Consider the following 17,506-nt stretch of genomic DNA (forward strand, 5'->3'; position numbering starts at 1 on the left):
TCTCTACGTCCGCGTCGCCTTCATCATCACCATCTCCATCGACGCCGAACGTGCCGCCACTGAGAAAACTGAAGCCGATAAGAAGGCCGCCGAGGACGCCGCTGCCGCCACCAAAGCCGCGGCCTCTGCATGGCCTACTGGAGGGTATAACTCGTTTATCCCGCTCCTACTGTTTTCTGTTTTAGCCATGCTAGCGTTATACGTAGATCTTTCTGCAATTAGCGTAGTATGTGCTAGCTTGACTGGATACCAGTATGTGTTTATTTGTGTTAATGTCATGCTAGTGATTTACTCGTGGATTAATTTAATCGAGAAATTGCCTATTTACTCAACACAGTATAGGGAGATTGAATACAAAATACTTCCCCCGTTTCTAAATATTTGTCTTTTTAGAGATTTCAAATGGACTATCACATACAAATGTATATAGAAATATTTTAGAGAGTAGATTCACTCATTTTGCTTCGTATGTAGTCACTTGTTGAAATCTTTAGAAAGACAAATATTTAGGAACGGAGGAAGTGGAACATAGAGACATGCAGGGTGGAGAGGGTGCGGCCAAGGGGGAGAGGAATTTTTTTTTACTCTATGGATGGACGGCCAAGTATATTTAAGAGTCTGGACGGCCAAGGAGGATAATTGTTAATCCTCTAAAGCTTTTAGGGGATTGGTTACGTACATGTTAGAGAAGTAAAAATGAAATTTTACTCCTCTTTAACTTTTTCGGGGATCGATTTAAGATGCTTCAAGGTTTTCAACAGTTGCTAATATTTCCAACAGTTGCTAATCGGAAAAGTGCTAATATTTCCAACAGTTGCACGTATAGCCTACGTCCATATCTAGAGTCCTAAAACAACCGGAGTGTTCTGAATTGGGATTTGACGGTGCTCATGATCTCCCTCCTTTAGTTTTTGGACCTGTTGGTGGTGACTGGCTCTTGTCGTGGCTTGACTGTTGCTTGTGCGAGCATGGTCTTCATGTATGTGACATCACAAGTCAAGACTGTGTTATGTAACAAGCAAAGGAGATAAGGACGTGGCCGACAAGATTACAACAGGTGGGAATATCACAACCTGACTGTGCATGAGCCATGTAGCATGCACTCAACATTTAGGATTTGCCCCCAATTGTGCTACAATACACCGATGATACTCTCATCATAGCCCACTCAAACTAATCAGACATCCGCCATGCACATAAAACACATTTTCCAGGACTTCTCCCTTGTGAACGGCCTCGCTTCAAAATCTAAAAAATAACCTTCGTCACCTTGCACACTAACGAGAAGCTAACCCAAACCACACCTTTAACCCCCCAGCTACCCCATTTCCCCCTTTTCCCTAAACCCACTTTTGCCTCCCCTACAAACTCTTCCTCTGCCTTCTAACCAATTATCGCTAAATCCATCAAATACCTCCTTGGACGGTTTGTACGCATGCTAAACATAGGAGCTGGACTTAATTTTTTGCGGGATAACATAGGAGAGACTAATCCTAGTCTCCATTCTAGGCTTGCTAGTTACGTACTCCTTTCGTCTCAAAATAAGTGTCTCAACTTAGTACTAGTTTTAGTATAAAATTATACTAAAATTAAAACACTTATTTTGAAACGAAGAGAGTACTATATGATGGTCTTTCAATTGTCGAAAAAGTTATGAAAATCCATTGAATACCTCCCTGGATGGTGTGCATGCATGCAAAACAACGGGACAGACTAATCCCGCTCTCTTCTGTTCTAGACTTACTTACGTACTAAAACTTGCGCCACGGTCTGGCATTGTAAGATCAAATATGTTGACTAGAGGGGGTGAATTGAAGATTGCGACAAATTCTTCTAAAAGCAAGTTCTTTAAAGAAAAATAGAGTAAGCCAGAAGTAATATAAAGAGTATGGCAAAATACATTACAACTTTTGACAAAACACTACTACTAAGAAGAGAGAAACCAACGTAAGAATGCGGTCAGAACTGAGATAAATACATCATTACAAAGGAAAGGTTGATGACTAAGTAACAATACAAATAGACAAGTCTAACAAAGAGGCTTGGACACTACAATATGCTGAAATTTGAGATGGGCTCTAGGCCCATATAGCAATTTCTGAAAAATCTCTAAGGGCCCATGTGGGTTATATGGCACTAGGTGTAGTGGGAAGTTTAGTCCCACCCCGCTACTGGAAGGAGAGTTGGAGTGGTTTATAAAGGTTGCGGGATTGAGCCGAGCCGAGCTCACACCTACGCGCTTATTTTTGCCAGTCACTAACGGACGGCTGCGTCTATATAAGTGTGCGGTGTCTCCTAACCCTAGCCGCCACGAACAGATCCCCTTGCTGCTGCTGCCGCCGGTGACTCCATCCCGTCCGCCGCGTACACGGTCGACGGGGTGAGGGGCGAATAGGTTTTTGGGCAGCGATTACGCGACTGCTCGCTTCCGATCGTCTACTTTCTCTACGTCCGCGTCGCCTTCATCATCACCATCTCCATCGACGCCGAACGTGCCGCCACCGAGAAAACTGAAGCCGACAAGAAGGCCGCCGAGGACGCCGCTGCCGCCACCAAAGCCGCGGCCTCTGCATGGCCTACTGGAGGGTATAACTCGTTTATCCCGCTCCTACTGTTTTCTGTTTTAGCCATGCTAGCGTTATACGTAGATCTTTCGGCAATTAGCGTAGTATGTGCTAGCTTGACTGGATACCAGTATGTGTTTATTTGTGTCAATGTCGTGCTAGTGATTTACTCGTGGATTAATTTAATCGAGAAATTGCCTATTTACTCAACACAGTATAGGGAGATTGAATACAAAATACTTCCCCCGTTTCTAAATATTTGTCTTTTTAGAGATTTCAAATGGACTATCACATACAAATGTATATAGAAATATTTTAGAGAGTAGATTCACTTATTTTGCTTCGTATGTAGTCACTTGTTGAAATCTTTAGAAAGACAAATATTTAGGAATGGAGGAAGTGGAACATAGAGACATGCAGGGTGGGGAGGGTGCGGCCAAGGGGGAGAGGAATTTTTTTTACTCTATGGATGGACGGTCAAATATATTTAAGAGTCTGGACGGCCAAGGAGGATAATTGTTAATCCTCTAAAGCTTTTAGGGGATTGGTTACGTACATGTTAGAGAAGTAAAAATGAAATTTTACTCCTCTTTAACTTTTTCGGGGATCGATTTAAGATGCTTCAAGGTTTTCAACAATGCATGGTGTTTAAAGAGATGCTTAGTAAAATAGGCTGAGTTTTTCTCAAGCACTAGTGCTTATCTCTACAGAAGGGTACTTAAATTAATCATCTATCCTTTACATATAAGCACGATGCTTAAAAAAATTGGTTTATTTCTCTAGGTACTTCCTAAGCACCTTGTATTGTACAAGGCCTAAGGGCTCCTGTGAGGAAAGATTAAATCTTATATTTCCGAAAAAAGGTTGCCCCCCGCTTTGTATTACAAAGCAACCATCACCGATACAACCAATGATAGGTGCTGAGATGGAAGTAGCACAATCACGCCCAAAAGAAACAAAAGAGAAACTACAAAAAGAAAAAATGCCGACAACGAATAACAGTGAGAGAACAGTGCAATTCATGTAGCTTAGATATTTTTGGTTGAGACATACGGAAACAATATTTACAATGGGAAAAAGGTAAATTTAATAGTAATCCAATTTTCCTTTTTAATATATAAAATTAACAAGTTCAAATTAAATAGCACATTAGTTCGATGTCTGTATAAAGAAATAGATTTTCCCTATTTCCAAAAAATAAAACCAAAAATGTCAAATTAAAATAACAGAGCAGTTCGATGCTCATTAAAACTTTTGATTTTTCTCGTTTCTAAAAAATAACCAATTCATGGTGCAGGTTAGAAAAGTAAAAGTGAAATTTTACTCCTCTTTAGCTTTTTAGGGGATCGGTTTGAGATGCTCCAAGGCTTTGAACAATTCATGGTGTCTAGAGAGATGCTTAGTAAAATAGGCTGAGTTTTTCTCAAGCACTAGTGCTTATCTCTACAGAAGGGGTACCTAATTAATCATCTATCCTTTACATATAAGCACGGTGCTTTTAAAAAACCCGGTTTATTTCTCTAGGTACTTCCTAAGCACCTTGCATTGTACAAGGCATAAGGGCTCCCGTGAGGGAAGATTAAATCTTATATTTTCCTCATGAACATTGATTATATATAGCTTTTAATAGTTCTTATAGATGATCTAACCCAATATGATTGGTGGAGCTATCGGGACTTCAGGCATGTCCACAATCACTAGATCAATAAGAGTTGGACATCCATAACTTTGAACAACATACATTGTGCTTGATGCCTACAACTTGTGTGTATGTGTAGTCGGCCATAACTACCATCCTCACATCCAATCCAATTTTAACACTACTACCCTGACCTTACATGGCGCTCACCTAAGGTAAGAATTTTTGCACTGCTCCTCTGTCTATGTCCAAGCACTATGTTCACAACAAAGAGCACTGGGGATCAACGGCCCGAGAACCACACTTGTGGCTTCACCGTGCCCGCGACGCTCCCATGGGCATTCAGAACCTTGGCTTTTGGTGGAGAAGTGTGTTTACACCATCATAGGTTGACATTGTCGAGATAGATGTCGTGGCGTCAACGGCCAGCCACTCGTCATCGCCTTTCATGTTGCGGATGTCAACACTCCCATCAACATGCTCAATGAGACGGTAGGAGCGGAAGAGAAGCGCAAAGTAGGTGCGCCAAGCGTTGTTGGAAGGGGAGTCGAGCTCGAGGATGACGGGAACATGGTCCTTGATGGGAAGTTCGTTGAGACGGTCGGAGGTGAACGCAAGGACGGTGGTGGAGCTGCCGAGGGAGGAGTTGGATCCCACCATGATGATGGAAACGGCGGCGGCTGGGGGAAGGCTTTAGGGTTTGGCGGCAGCGGCGGCTTGGGAGAAAGCAGCGGCGGCGGCCGCGTGTGAGGGTTAGGGTTTTGGTGCGGCAGCGGCGGCTTGGGAGAAGCGGCGGTGGCGGCGTGGGAGGGTTAGGGTGTGGTGCGGCGGCGGCTTGGGGAGCAAGCAGCGGCGCCAGGAGAGAGGAGGCGGCCGCGGCATGAGACGCGGCGGCGGCCTAGGGCAGAAGCGATGGAGATTGGTAGAAAACTGATACCATGTAGAAGACTATAGGATGCAACTCAATTGTATTCATTGGAGTCTGTTACAATATATACAGGTGGTGTCTTGCGTGATAAGCCAACTAACTCTACAATATCTCTAGGAATCAGCTTTACAAGGTTAGAGATAATATGAGAATCAGTCGGTAATAAATACAGAGATATCACGGTTCAACAGAGAAAACAATGATTTTCAAATTGCGACGAATCCGAACAAGAACCGTAGAAAATGGCACTCACTTCGTCCTATTCACACTTGTAGAAAATCCATCCGGAATGTTTCGGCGTGCTCGAGATGAGGCGCAACACCAGCTGCGAGCAATGATCACAGTTGATGACCGGTAGAGGTACGCCGACTAGTTGTTGGGCAATGGCTGAGCCCGGGTGACGGGGGACGGGACGATGTCTGTGGTCGATCGACGCTTGAGATGCAAGCGGCAAGAGAGGACATACGAAGAGGTGGCAGGGGAGCGGTCGAGGTGGATGCATGGTTTGGTTTCCGTCAAATCCCTCCAAAACGTAATGACACGTTGGTTGCGTCGAATCTGATGGTGGCGGCGACTGCCGTAGTTCCGTCAATTTAGGCACCGCCAACGATGAGAACCGACTGAATCGAGGTGGGGGAGGAGCGCGGAAGGTGCTATGGGGAGTCGTCGATGGCTCGTGGTGGACGGCGGAGGCATGTAGGGCGACGCCAGAGTGGATGCGATGCAGGGTGGGGAGGGTGTGGCCAAGGGGGAGAGGAACGTTTTTTACTCCGTGGGTGGACGGCCGAGTATATTTAAAAGTCTGGACGTCCAAGGAGGATAATTGTTACTCCTCGGGATCGGTTAGGTGCAGGTTAGAGAAGTAAAAGTGAAATTTTACTCCTCTTTAGCTTTTTAGGGGATCGATTTGAGATGCTCCAAGGCTTTGAACAACTCATGGTGTCTAGAGAGATGCTTAGTAAAATAGGCTGAGTTTTTCTCAAGCAATAGTGCTTATCTCTACAGAAGGGGTACCTAATTAATTCTCTATCCTTTACATATAAGCACGGTGCTTTTAAAAAAACGGTTTATTTCTCTAGGTACTTCCTAAGCACCTTGCATTGTACAAGGCATAAGGGCTTCCGTGAGGGAAGACTAAATCTTATATTTTCCTCATGAACATTGATTATATATAGCTTTTAATAGTTCTTATAGATGATCTACCCAATATGATTGGTGGAGCTATCGGGACTTCAGGCATGTCCACAATCACTAGATCAATAAGAGTTGGACATCCATAACTTTGAACAACATACATTGTGCTTGATGCCTACAACTTGTGTGTATGTGTAGTCGGCCATAACTACCATCCTTACAGCCAATCCAATTTTAACACTACTACCCTGACCTTACATGGCGCTCACCTAAGGTAAGAATTTTTGCACTACTCCTCTGTCTATGTTCACAACGAAGAGCACTGGGGATCAACGTCCCAAGAACCGTACTTGTGGCTTCACCGTGCCCGCGACGCTCCCATGGGCATTCATAACCTTGGCTTTTGGTGGGGCAGTGTGCCTACACCAGGATAGGTCGACATTATCGAGATAGATGTCGTGGCATGGCACGCTATTGCTGCACATGATCTTGATAGCCTCTCGCTCGGAGGACGTCCCATGGATGTTGATGAACCTCGCGTCGGTTATGGCCACACCACCTTGCTGCAAAGGCAACCAATATAGTTTCAGTCTCAACCAATTGCCCTGAAGATGGAGCGGTCAATGTGTTGGTGACTGAGTTGAGTAGGTTTCCTTACCCGTTCTGGACAGTTTCCATGCGGGCAGTAGAACTGGTCGATGTCGATAGGATGTTGGACTTCAGTCATGTTGAGGTCCCTGAAAATGAATCCGCTCGCTTTGCCTTGCCCTCCCTGCATTCATAACATCACATATGTTATCAGGGGAATTAACAGTGGTATATACACACACACACACACACACACACACACACACACACCATCAGTTGATATCTATCTTTGAACTGATGCGAGGCACACACATGCACAACATAGAGAAGGCATGTGGATGCTGCTTCAGTGTTACCTGCCACGATTTGATCCTGACGCCGTTGGTCGTATTGAAGAATTTGCAGTTGGATACTGTAATCCTCTCCACCATCGCTGGGCCTTCACCAGCACCTCCAAGGCTTCCCACACTACATGACAAGATAACAAAAGGAAGAAGCTGCTTAGGTTAATGTATGCTACCAATCACTAGAGAAGTTCATCAGCCCTTATGCACTTGGTCAGTAAGACCTGCATATATATATGCATGCATGGTTGTGCATCTGTACCTGATACCATGACCGGGCCCACACGTGATGTCGGTGACGTTCACATCGGTGGTTCCCGTTATAATCGACACGCAATCATCACCTGCGAGCACTCGTCCAATGTATGTCAGGAGTATTACAATGCACACACACTTGACGTCAAAGTGCAACACACATGAAGCAAAGGATTTTATCAAGGGCTAGCTGTTACTGTACCGGACTGGATGGAGGAAGAGGAGACGCGGACATGGTGGGAGGCCCCAATGGTGATCCCGTCCGTGTTGGGGCTGTCGCCGGGCGCGGAGATGGAGACGTTGTGTACCAGCGCCTGGCTGCACCTGTACACGCTGATGTGCTTGAGGGCGCTGTCCTTGAGACGTATGTTGGTCACCCGCAGGCCGTTGCAGAACGAGAATGACACCAGCTGGGTTCGTTACAATTACATGCACCTGAATTAGTTTTCGCGTGCGTACGTGCAGACATGTCTGTCTAAAGTCTAAACTGAAATGGGTATTTTTGGTTCGGCAGCTGGAAGAGGCGTTGCGTGTGTGCTTACCATTGGCCGGACACTGCATTTCTGTCAGAGACGAGAGGGGCAGCTGATCAGATTGTGGACAATGCGTGAAGATGGATTGAAGAAGCAACGGCTATGTTTGTGTGGGTTGTTGTTACCTTGTGGTTGTGGCAATCCCACCATGGGGCGCCCCGGCCGTCGATCTGACCGCTGCCGTCCACCGTCAGGTTGTCCACCTCGTGGAAGGTCAGCACGCTTGACGATCTTAGCTGCCAGAGGGTGCTTGGCGCCACGATGTCCCCGTCCACCTGCAGAGCGGCACTCCATCCTCGGTTTATACCGTCGGCGACTATACTGTACTTCGATAAGAGTACGGTCAAATCGTCGGTAGAAGGTAGGTGTTGGTTACCTGCATGGTGATGGGCGACTTGCAGGGCCCGTTGAAAGTGGCGTCGCGCAGCAGGAAGGTCCTTCCTGCAGGGACGTAGACGTTCGCCCCGCCGCTGTCCCTGCACGCAGATTCCCATGTCTCCTCGAACGCCTGTCGGTCACGAAGACGGAGGATGCAGATGAGTGGGTCAGGAAGATCTGAACTGACCGGCAATGACCAAGAAGCATGAAGGTTGAGAATCATATGTAGGTCGAGGCTACGTTGTTGTTGTTATACCTTGGAATCATCCGTCTCGCCGTCCCCGGCGGCATGGAAAGCCATGACGCTGTATCGAGTCCCTTCCCCTTTCCACACCTTGGTCGCCGCCGCCGCCGCGGATCGAACTGTGGCCGATACCACAAGAAGCAGCAGCAGCGGCAGGACGAGGAACAAGGAAGTGCGTCCTGCTGCTGCAACCCTCTGCCATGTTCAAGATCCGTGCGTCAGGCAAAGCAACATATAGATGATTAGAACGAAAATCTACTTTTCGATCGAGCTGGTGAGCAATGGCAGAGCAGAGCCGACGCGCATACCATGATGACCACCCACGCTGCCACTACGATCAGCAGCTGAATCGATCGGTCGAAGAAGAACTGGCCGAATGGGGATGCTAGCACCGTCGTAGTCGTACTGACGATACGGCCAGTCGTCTGTGCATCAATTTATACGCGCGCGAGCGCAGGCGTAGCAGCAGCAAATGGGGGAAATTGAAACCAAATCTCTCTCGTTTGTCGTACCAATAAAAGCCGTGGAAATCCAAAATCTCCATGTATTTAGATCTCGCATTGAAATTCATTGGATCAGTGCAGGAGATCGCGGCCGTCTGCCCTTTCCGGGTTTGGAAGAGGAGATGTAGCTGTGCGCGAGCCCCAAAATGCCATGCGGTTACCTCGCACAGCTGCTGCATGCATGCGCGCCATTTACAGAATGCAATCGCGGCCGTGTCGCGAATTTAGCCCCTTGGGGAGCAAGATACAGAGGATATCGTTGCTGCGGTGAGGGATCGGGCGAATGCATGCATGCACGTGAGCGCGGCTCTGGGCCGTGCAATCGCGAGATGGACGGCTTGGATGGCGCGGGCCGGGCAGCTAAGATCTTGCAGCATCTAAACGTACATTCGAATATTTTCAGAATATCGCGTGTAATTTTTTAAGGCAGAATATCGCGTGTATTATTTTTCACGCTTACCAATGAATGCTCCGCAGACACACTGACCGGCAACGTTTCTGGCGAGTCGTGATGGCTCACGTGTGTGTGTGTCAGCGAAAATAGTGTCGTACTTTTTTAAAAAACGATCGGCGCATCATTTAATGATTTATCTCGAATTAACAAAATTTTTCACGAGATGAATCATCCTATTATCTGCCGGAGCTAATTTCATTTCGCGTTTCATATCCATAGCTAAAGATAGAGAACAATTTAGAATATAAAATAAAAACTATTTAGTGATAAAACGAACAAGCACACACGAGAATATTCACCCCACGCTATTGCTCCCGGCAACGGCGCCAGAAAAATATCTTGATAACCCACAAGTATAGGAGATCGTTTGTAGTCTTCTTCGATAAATAAGAGTGTCGAATCCAACGAGGAGCTAAAGGTAAAACAAATATTCCCTCAAGTTTTATCGACCACCGATACAAGACGTTTGCTTTACCTAAAACAAGTATAAAACTATTTTGTAAGAATAAAACTATGAGTAATTTGCAAGAATAAAACTACGGATAAATTGTAAGGTAGTAAAAATGGATAGCTTTAGTCACCAAGAAAGTCATTTGTCCCTAGGTAATCGATAATTAGACCGGTAATCATTCATGCAATTTTACATGAGGGAGGGGCATGAGCTAACATATTTTCTCTACTTGGATCATATGGACGTATGATTAGAACTCTAGCAAGCATCCGCAACTACTAAAGATTATTAAGGTCGTAAAACTCAACCATAGCATTAAGTATCAAGTCCTCTTTACTCCCATACGCAACAATCCACTTACTCGGGTATGTGCTTCTGTCACTCATGCCACCCACCATAAGCGAATCATAAACATATTGCAACACCCTACAGCAAGGATCCCTCCGTTTGCACGACACAAAGGGCACCGTAGGATAACACCATAAATAAATTATACACTCATACCAACCAAGATCACGATTAACCCATTGGACAAAACGAATCTACTCAAGCATCATATGATAGCCAAATATCATTTTGGAAAATAATATATGGAGTTGAGCATCATGTTTAAGTAGAGATTACAGTGGGGAGAAGGGAGGTTACACTGCTGCATAGAGAGGGAGAGAGTTGGTGTTGACGGTATCAAGATTGTTGATGTAGATCGTTGTCACGATCCTTGCCCTGGCAGCACTCCGGCGCCACCGGGAGAGAGGGGAAGAGAGCCTCCATCCTTCTTCGTCCTTGGCCTTCCCTCCAGATGGGAGGAGAGTTCCCCCTCTGGTCCATGGCCTCCATGGCGGCGGAGGGGAGGGGAGGGCCGGGAGCCCCTCCGAGATTGGATCTCCCTCCCTATTCTCTTCTGTTTCGCGTTCCCCAGATCTGGCCGTAAACCGTTTCTTATATTCCGGAAGATCCGTAACTCTGATTGCACTGAAATTTTAACATGATTTTTTCCGGATATAAGCTTCATTGCGCCCGAAGTAGAGACCCAACCGACATTCGAGGAGCGCACAACCCACCAGGGCGCGCCTTGGTTTCTTGTGGGGGCCGTGGGCCCCGTTTGCGTTGATTCCAAGTCCCAAGAATCACATATATTCTAAAATAATTCTCCGAAATTTTTTATCGCGTTTGGACTTCGTTCGATATGGATATTCCGCGAAACAAAAAACATGCAAAAAATAGGAACTGTCACTGGTCACTGGATCAATAGGTTAGTACAATAAATCATATAAAGTGTTGCCAAAAATATGTGGAAGTTGTGTAATATTGGCATGAAACAATAAAAAATTATAGATACGACGGAGACGTACCAACCTCCGGGTTGAGTTGGGTTCCAATGGTTGATGTCTTATTGGGGTCCGTCGGATGTACTTGGAACTTGACGGTTTCATCAACAGGTTTGAAAGATGTAGACTTGGGTCTTTTGTTGAGGGTGACATCATCCATGTCCACTACTATTCGTAGCATGGTCAACTCTTCGGCTGCGAGAGCCTCACATAGTGCCTCGAGGACCAGGTGAAAGTGCAACTATCCCTGGGTGGTTTTGGTAATTCCTAACAACATATAGCTCATTGAGCTAATACTATTTCAAGATAAATATTTCAGAAAAGCTCAATGATTGGCATGGCATGGATTAGAAAGTGGACCCCTCAAAACGCTAAGAACAAAAGATTGGCTCAAGCTCAAAGCACAAGACTCTACATTTTACTTTTAGTGATCCAAGATCACATTGAGTCCATAGGAAAAGCCAATACTATTAAAATGGGGTGAGGAGTTGCTTAATGAGTTACTTGCTCAAAATGCTTAGTGATATGCTCCAAAAACCCTCAACTACTTTCTCATATCCACATATGTCCCAAACCAAAAGTCAAACTCGGCCCCACCGAAATCTTCTATCCGGCGCCACCCAGTTCACTTGACATAGCCACTGCCACAAACCCCTAGTCAATTCGGTCTCACCGATAGGGATCTCGGTCTCACCGAGATGGAATTGCAACCTCCCTATTTCCCTTTGTAACGTTTCGGTCCAACCGAGATGAGCGATCGGTCCCACCGAGATTGCAATGCAAACTCTCTGTTTCCCCTTCGTAACGTTTCGGTCTAACCGAGATGAGCGAATCGGTCCCATCGAGTTTGCCTGACCAGCTCTCTGTTTGTCTATTACCAAAATCGGTCCCACCGAGTTTGGGTAATCGGTCTCACCGAGATTATGTTATGCCCTAACCCTAATGGAGTCGGTCCCACCGAGTTGACATGTCGGTCCCACCGAAAATCCTAACGTTCACATTTTGAACTAAATCGGTCTGACCGAATTTTATAATTCGGTCCCACCGAGTTTGGTGATTTGTGTGTAATGGCTAGATTTTGTGTGGAGGCTATATATACCCCTTGAGGGAGTCCTGGATTAGGGGGTGTCCGGACAGCCGGACTATATCCTTTGGCCGGACTGTTGGATTATGAAGATACAAGATTGAAGACTCCGTCCCGTGTCCGGAAGGGACTTTCCTTGGCGTGGAAGGCAAGCTTGGCGATACGGATATGAAGATCTCCTACCATTGTAACCGACTTTGTGTAACCCTAACCCTCTCCGGTGTCTATATAAACCGGAGGGTTTTAGTCCGTAGGACAACGTACACATCAACAATCATACCATAGGCTAGCTTCTAGGGTTTAGCCTCTTCGATCTCGTGGTAGATCTACTCTTGTACTACCCATATCATCAATATTAATCAAGCAGGACGTAGGGTTTTACCTCCATCGAGAGGGCCCGAACCTGGGTAAAACTTCGTGTCCCTTGCCTCCTGTTACCATCCGGCCTAGACGCACAGTTCGGGACCCCCTACCTGAGATCCGCCGGTTTTGACATCGATATTGGTGCTTTCATTGAGAGTTCCTCTGTGTCGTCGCCATCAGGAAGGATGCCTCGCCCCGTCTTTAAAGACGGCACCGTTGCTAAGGGAGCTTTGGCTGTTGGCCAAACCCTCCGGCTAGGTGGTTTTCTTATGACCGCCTGTTTGGCTTCTGCGCCGACGATGACCTCTCGAGCCATCGAAAACAATCTTCATGTCAGCTCGGAACTCGCCGAGCAGTTAGATCCAATGGAGCTCTCCTCCATAAACGAGCTCTTGGATCGCTTCGCCGCCCTGGGAGTCGCCACGGATTATGACCAGATTGGGCCTAAATCCGATCTGAGAGAGATTAACTCTCCCCAAGTCACCCATCACATTGCCGTGGTAGAGGGACAATGCGGCGACCCTTCATCTATCTTAAGGACTCGCTACATCCGGATTCCCGATCCCTCCAAGCCGGATACCCGCGGAGGGGAGGATATCACTCAAGGCCTGAATTTAGAGTCAGGCGACGGGCTGGATTCATTGGATAACATCCAGGAATCCAATTTTTCGAGTTCGGAAATTCCTCGGCCTCTGAGCCTTAGATGGGGTGAGGCTTCGGATTTAATTCCACCCACCCACCCCAACATAAGCGATCTATCCAAAATCAGGCAAGAACCCGATGAAACAGTACATCATTACTGGGCTAGATTCCTCCTGGTTAAGAACAGGCTAAGGGACTGTCGCGAGGAAGACGCAATCTCAATCTTCTACAATAATTGCACGGACAAGGGAATACTCAACGCCATAAGTCGCCGTGATATTACGCGCTTCGCTGACTTGGCGTCCATTGTACGAAAGTACTGTGCGATGGAAAGCGCCTGGAAAACCGAAATAAAATTTTGGGACAATCCGGCCCTGAATACAAACCCAGTCCGAAATAAAAGGGTGCATCATCACCAGTCACCCGGGTCAAGCATTAAAAAGCAAAAACCCTCTACAGGGCATGGAACTGTACTGGAAGGATGGCTTAATGGACCCTGTAAAATTCACAGTATAGAGGACGCCACACCAACTCACAGCCTTAGAGCATGTTGGATACTCCGGCAAGTGGCCAAAATTGGCGAAAATCTCCTAATTCCGGAGGCCACAGAAAGCCACCCCAGAGACACCAATACGGTATTAACAGTCTTCGAGACTTTCACATCAAATAATATGCGAAAAAGGACACTCCGCAGCCTTGCCGAAGTCTACCAAGTAGCAACAATAAACCCATGGAGTGACACGGCTATTACCTTTAACGCCAATGATGAACCTAAATCCCGAACAGCCCGAGCACCAGCCGCATTGGTCCTCAGTCCAATATTGGACGACTTTCGTCTTACCAAGGTACTCATGGATGGCGGTAGCGAATTGAACCTCATTTATGAGGAGACCCTTCAAAAAATGGAAATAGACTGGAACCGCATTGAGCGAAGCAGCACAACCTTTAGAGGAATAATCCCCAGTCGGGAAGCGCGCTGTACAGGAAAAATCACACTAGATGTGGTGTTCGGCACGCCGCATAATTACAGGTCCGAAGAGGTCACGTTCCAGGTGGCTCCGTTCAGCAGCGGTTATCATGCTTTGCTAGGGCGGGAAGCGTTTACAATCTTCCAAGCAATACCCCATTACGGGTACATGAAGCTCAAGATGCCCGGGCCTAACGGGATCATCACTCTCGTTAGTGAACCGGACATAGCACTCCGCGCCAAAAACAAGACAGCCGCACTGGCCCTCGAGGCACTATCGAAGCCCTAGCGGCTGAGGAGCTAACTGCGCTGCGCTCTACGGTGAATAGGGACGATGTGGTACTTGACAAAAGATCCAAGTCCACCTCCTTTAAACCGGCGGACGAAATAGTCAAATTCCAAGTCCATCCAATGGACCCCAATAAAATAGCTTCCATCGGGGCACAGTTAAACCCTGATGTCGATGCCGCATTGCGAGAGTTCCTACGAGAGAACTGGGACATTTTCGCCTGGCACCCTTCAGACATGCCAGGAATCCCACGCAGGCTGGCCAAGCACAGCTTAAATATCCAAGCAGGATTCAAACCTGTCAAACAGGCTCTTCGGTGTTTTTCCGAACCTAAGAGACAGGCCATGGGAGAGGAGCTAGCAAAGCTATTGGAGGCCGGATTCATCAGATATAAAACATCCGGACTGGCTAGCAAACCTGGTGATGGTACCAAAGAAGGATAAATCATGGCGCCCGTGTGTTGATTTTAAAGACCTTAGCAAGGCTTGCCCAAAGGATCCCTTCCCCCTCCCACGCATCGATCAAATTATCGACGCTACCGCAGGACACGATTCATTGTGTTTCCTCGACGCATATTCTGGCTACCATCAAATCAAGATGGCAGAACCAGACCAAGCCGCAACGGCATTTATCACACCATACGGGCCATTCTGCTTCAACACAATGCCCTTCGGGCTCAAAAACGCCGACGCAACATATCAGCGCATGATTCAGACATGTCTGGCAAGCCAGATCGGCAAAACAGTGGAGGCATATGTAGATGATGTGGTCGTCAAAACAAGACATGTTGAATCTCTAGTAGACGACTTGAGGCTCACAGTTTATAACCTCAGAACATACGACATCAAGCTCAACCAGGAAAAATGCGTTTTCGGTGTTCCAGCCGGAAAGCTCCTGGGCTTCATCGTATCCGGTAGAGGAATTGAAGCAAATCCGGCCAAGATCCGAGCTCTGTCGCAACTGGATATCCCAAAGGACCTCAAACAAATACAAAAGTTAATCGGATGCGTGGCGGCTCTAAGCCGCTTTATCTCCCACTTGGGAGAAAAGGCCCTACCCCTTTACCGCCTTCTTCGGCGCACCGAACACTTCAAATGGACGGATGCAGCCACGGCCGGACTCAACGAAATAAAAGCCATACTGGCAACAAACCCAGTCTTGGCCGCACCAAACATTGGCGAACCAATGCTATTATACATTGCAGCAACACATCAGGTTGTAAGCGCAGTGCTCGTCGTCGAACGAGAAGTGGACGGACACAAATTCCCCCTTCAAAAGCCGGTCTATTACATGTCCACTGTCCTCACTCCCTGCAAATCACGGTACCCGCATTATCAAAAGATTGCGTACGCGGTATTCATGGCATCCCGGAAGCTACGACACTACTTTCAAGAGTGTTCAATAACAGTAGCCTCGGAAGTACCACTTAACGATATTATAAACAACCGTGATGCAACGGGCCGGATTGCAAAATGGGCCATTGAGCTCCTCCCGTTCGACATAACTTATAAGCCACGACGAGCCATCAAGTCGCAAGTCTTGGCCGACTTCGTCGCAGAATGGACGGAGGCCGAACTCCCTAAAGAATACGTCACATATTCAAATTGGATCATGCATTTCGACGTCTCCAAGATGTTGGCCGGACTAGGGGCTGGCGTCATTTTGACGTCCCCCACAGGAGACACAGTTCAATACGTACTACAGATTATGTACAAGGACTCCAACAATGCAGCCAAATATGAGCCCCTTTTACATGGTCTCCGGATGGCAGTATCCATGGGCATCCAACGCCTAGAGGTGCGCGGGGACTCGAACCTCGCAATATCCCAAATCAATGGAGACTTCGATGCCAAGGATCCAAAACTGGCAGCTTACCGCAACGCCGTCCTAAAAATGTCAGCTCGGTTCGAGGGGCTTGAATTTCACCATATAGCCCAGGAAAATAATCAGGCGGCAGATGTCCTGGCACGCATCGGCGCAAAATGCGATGTAGTCCCCCCAGCATCTTCTTGGAAAGTCTGTTCAAGCCATCCATAGTATGGGAAGGGGAGCCGAACAATAACAGCTCGGACCCAACCGCACTACCCGACACCGAACATTCTGATAGAATCGGAGGCTCTGCCAATGAAATAACACCTTCAGCCCACGTAATAATGGCCGTCATCGCCCCGTGGACAGAACCATTCCTCGCCTACCTTACTAGGCAGGAACTCCCCGAGGACCAAAATGAGGCACGCTGCATAGTGCGGCGATCCAAAGCCTCCAGAGTCCACGAGGGAGAGCTTTATAAGAAAAGCACTACCAGAGTCCTTCAAAGGTGCATCTTCAAAGAGGAGGGGCAGAACCTCCTGGCTGAAATTCATGCCGGACTCGGCGGTCATCACGCTGCAGCCCGGTCCCGTGTAAGCAAGGCCTTCCGTACAGGCTTTTATTGGCCGACGGCCCGGGCAGACGCTCAGGACTTAGTCCAACGATGCACCGGTTGCCAGCTCTTTGCAAACCAAAGCCATATGCCACCCACCGCCCTCCAAACTATCCCCATTACTTGTCCCTTCGCGGTCTGGGGGCTTGACATGGTTGGACCCCTTAAAGGCGGAACCCACAAGCAAAAATACTTACTGGTCATGGTGGATAAGTTCACCAAATGGATAGAAGCCAAGCCTGTTAAGACGGCCGAATCCAGACCGGTGATAGACTTTATATACGGGGTTGTACACCGTTACGGCATCCCCCACAACATCATCACTGATAACGGCACAAACTTCACGGCCGACGAGGTAAAACTCTGGTGCAAAAACATGGGCATCAAGCTCAATTA

The 17,506-nt window shown here is 47.3% G+C and overlaps 1 protein-coding gene across 1 annotated transcript; it reads right to left on the reverse strand.

The window, feature by feature from the left end:
- Positions 1-6,435: 6,435 nt before the first annotated feature.
- LOC125548125 (putative polygalacturonase At1g80170) lies at positions 6,436-8,846 on the reverse strand. The gene is made up of 8 exons (XM_048711803.2): positions 8,620-8,846; positions 8,362-8,493; positions 8,111-8,260; positions 7,655-7,862; positions 7,460-7,541; positions 7,210-7,321; positions 6,924-7,037; positions 6,436-6,828 (listed from the first exon to the last, which is right to left on the reverse strand). Exons 1-8 carry the CDS (start codon positions 8,662-8,664, stop codon positions 6,595-6,597), a joined length of 1,077 nt encoding a protein of 358 aa, XP_048567760.1. The 5' UTR covers positions 8,665-8,846; the 3' UTR covers positions 6,436-6,594.
- Positions 8,847-17,506: the final 8,660 nt, after the last annotated feature.

This window comes from Triticum urartu, chromosome 3A (genome assembly GCF_056163025.1).
Source record: "Triticum urartu cultivar PI428250 chromosome 3A, HENAU_Tu73, whole genome shotgun sequence".
In the NCBI taxonomy this organism is placed as follows: domain Eukaryota; kingdom Viridiplantae; phylum Streptophyta; class Magnoliopsida; order Poales; family Poaceae; genus Triticum; species Triticum urartu.

Coding starts and splice junctions, on each gene's coding strand:
- LOC125548125 (XM_048711803.2), bottom strand. CDS start 8,664: ATGGCTTTCCATGCCGCCGGGGACGGCGAGACGGATGATTCCAAG. Junction 8,261..8,361: donor AGTCGCCCATCACCATGCAG/GTAACCAACACC, acceptor GCCGCTCTGCAG/GTGGACGGGGACATCGTGGC. Junction 7,542..7,654: donor CTCTTCCTCCATCCAGTCCG/GTACAGTAACAG, acceptor GAGTGCTCGCAG/GTGATGATTGCGTGTCGATT.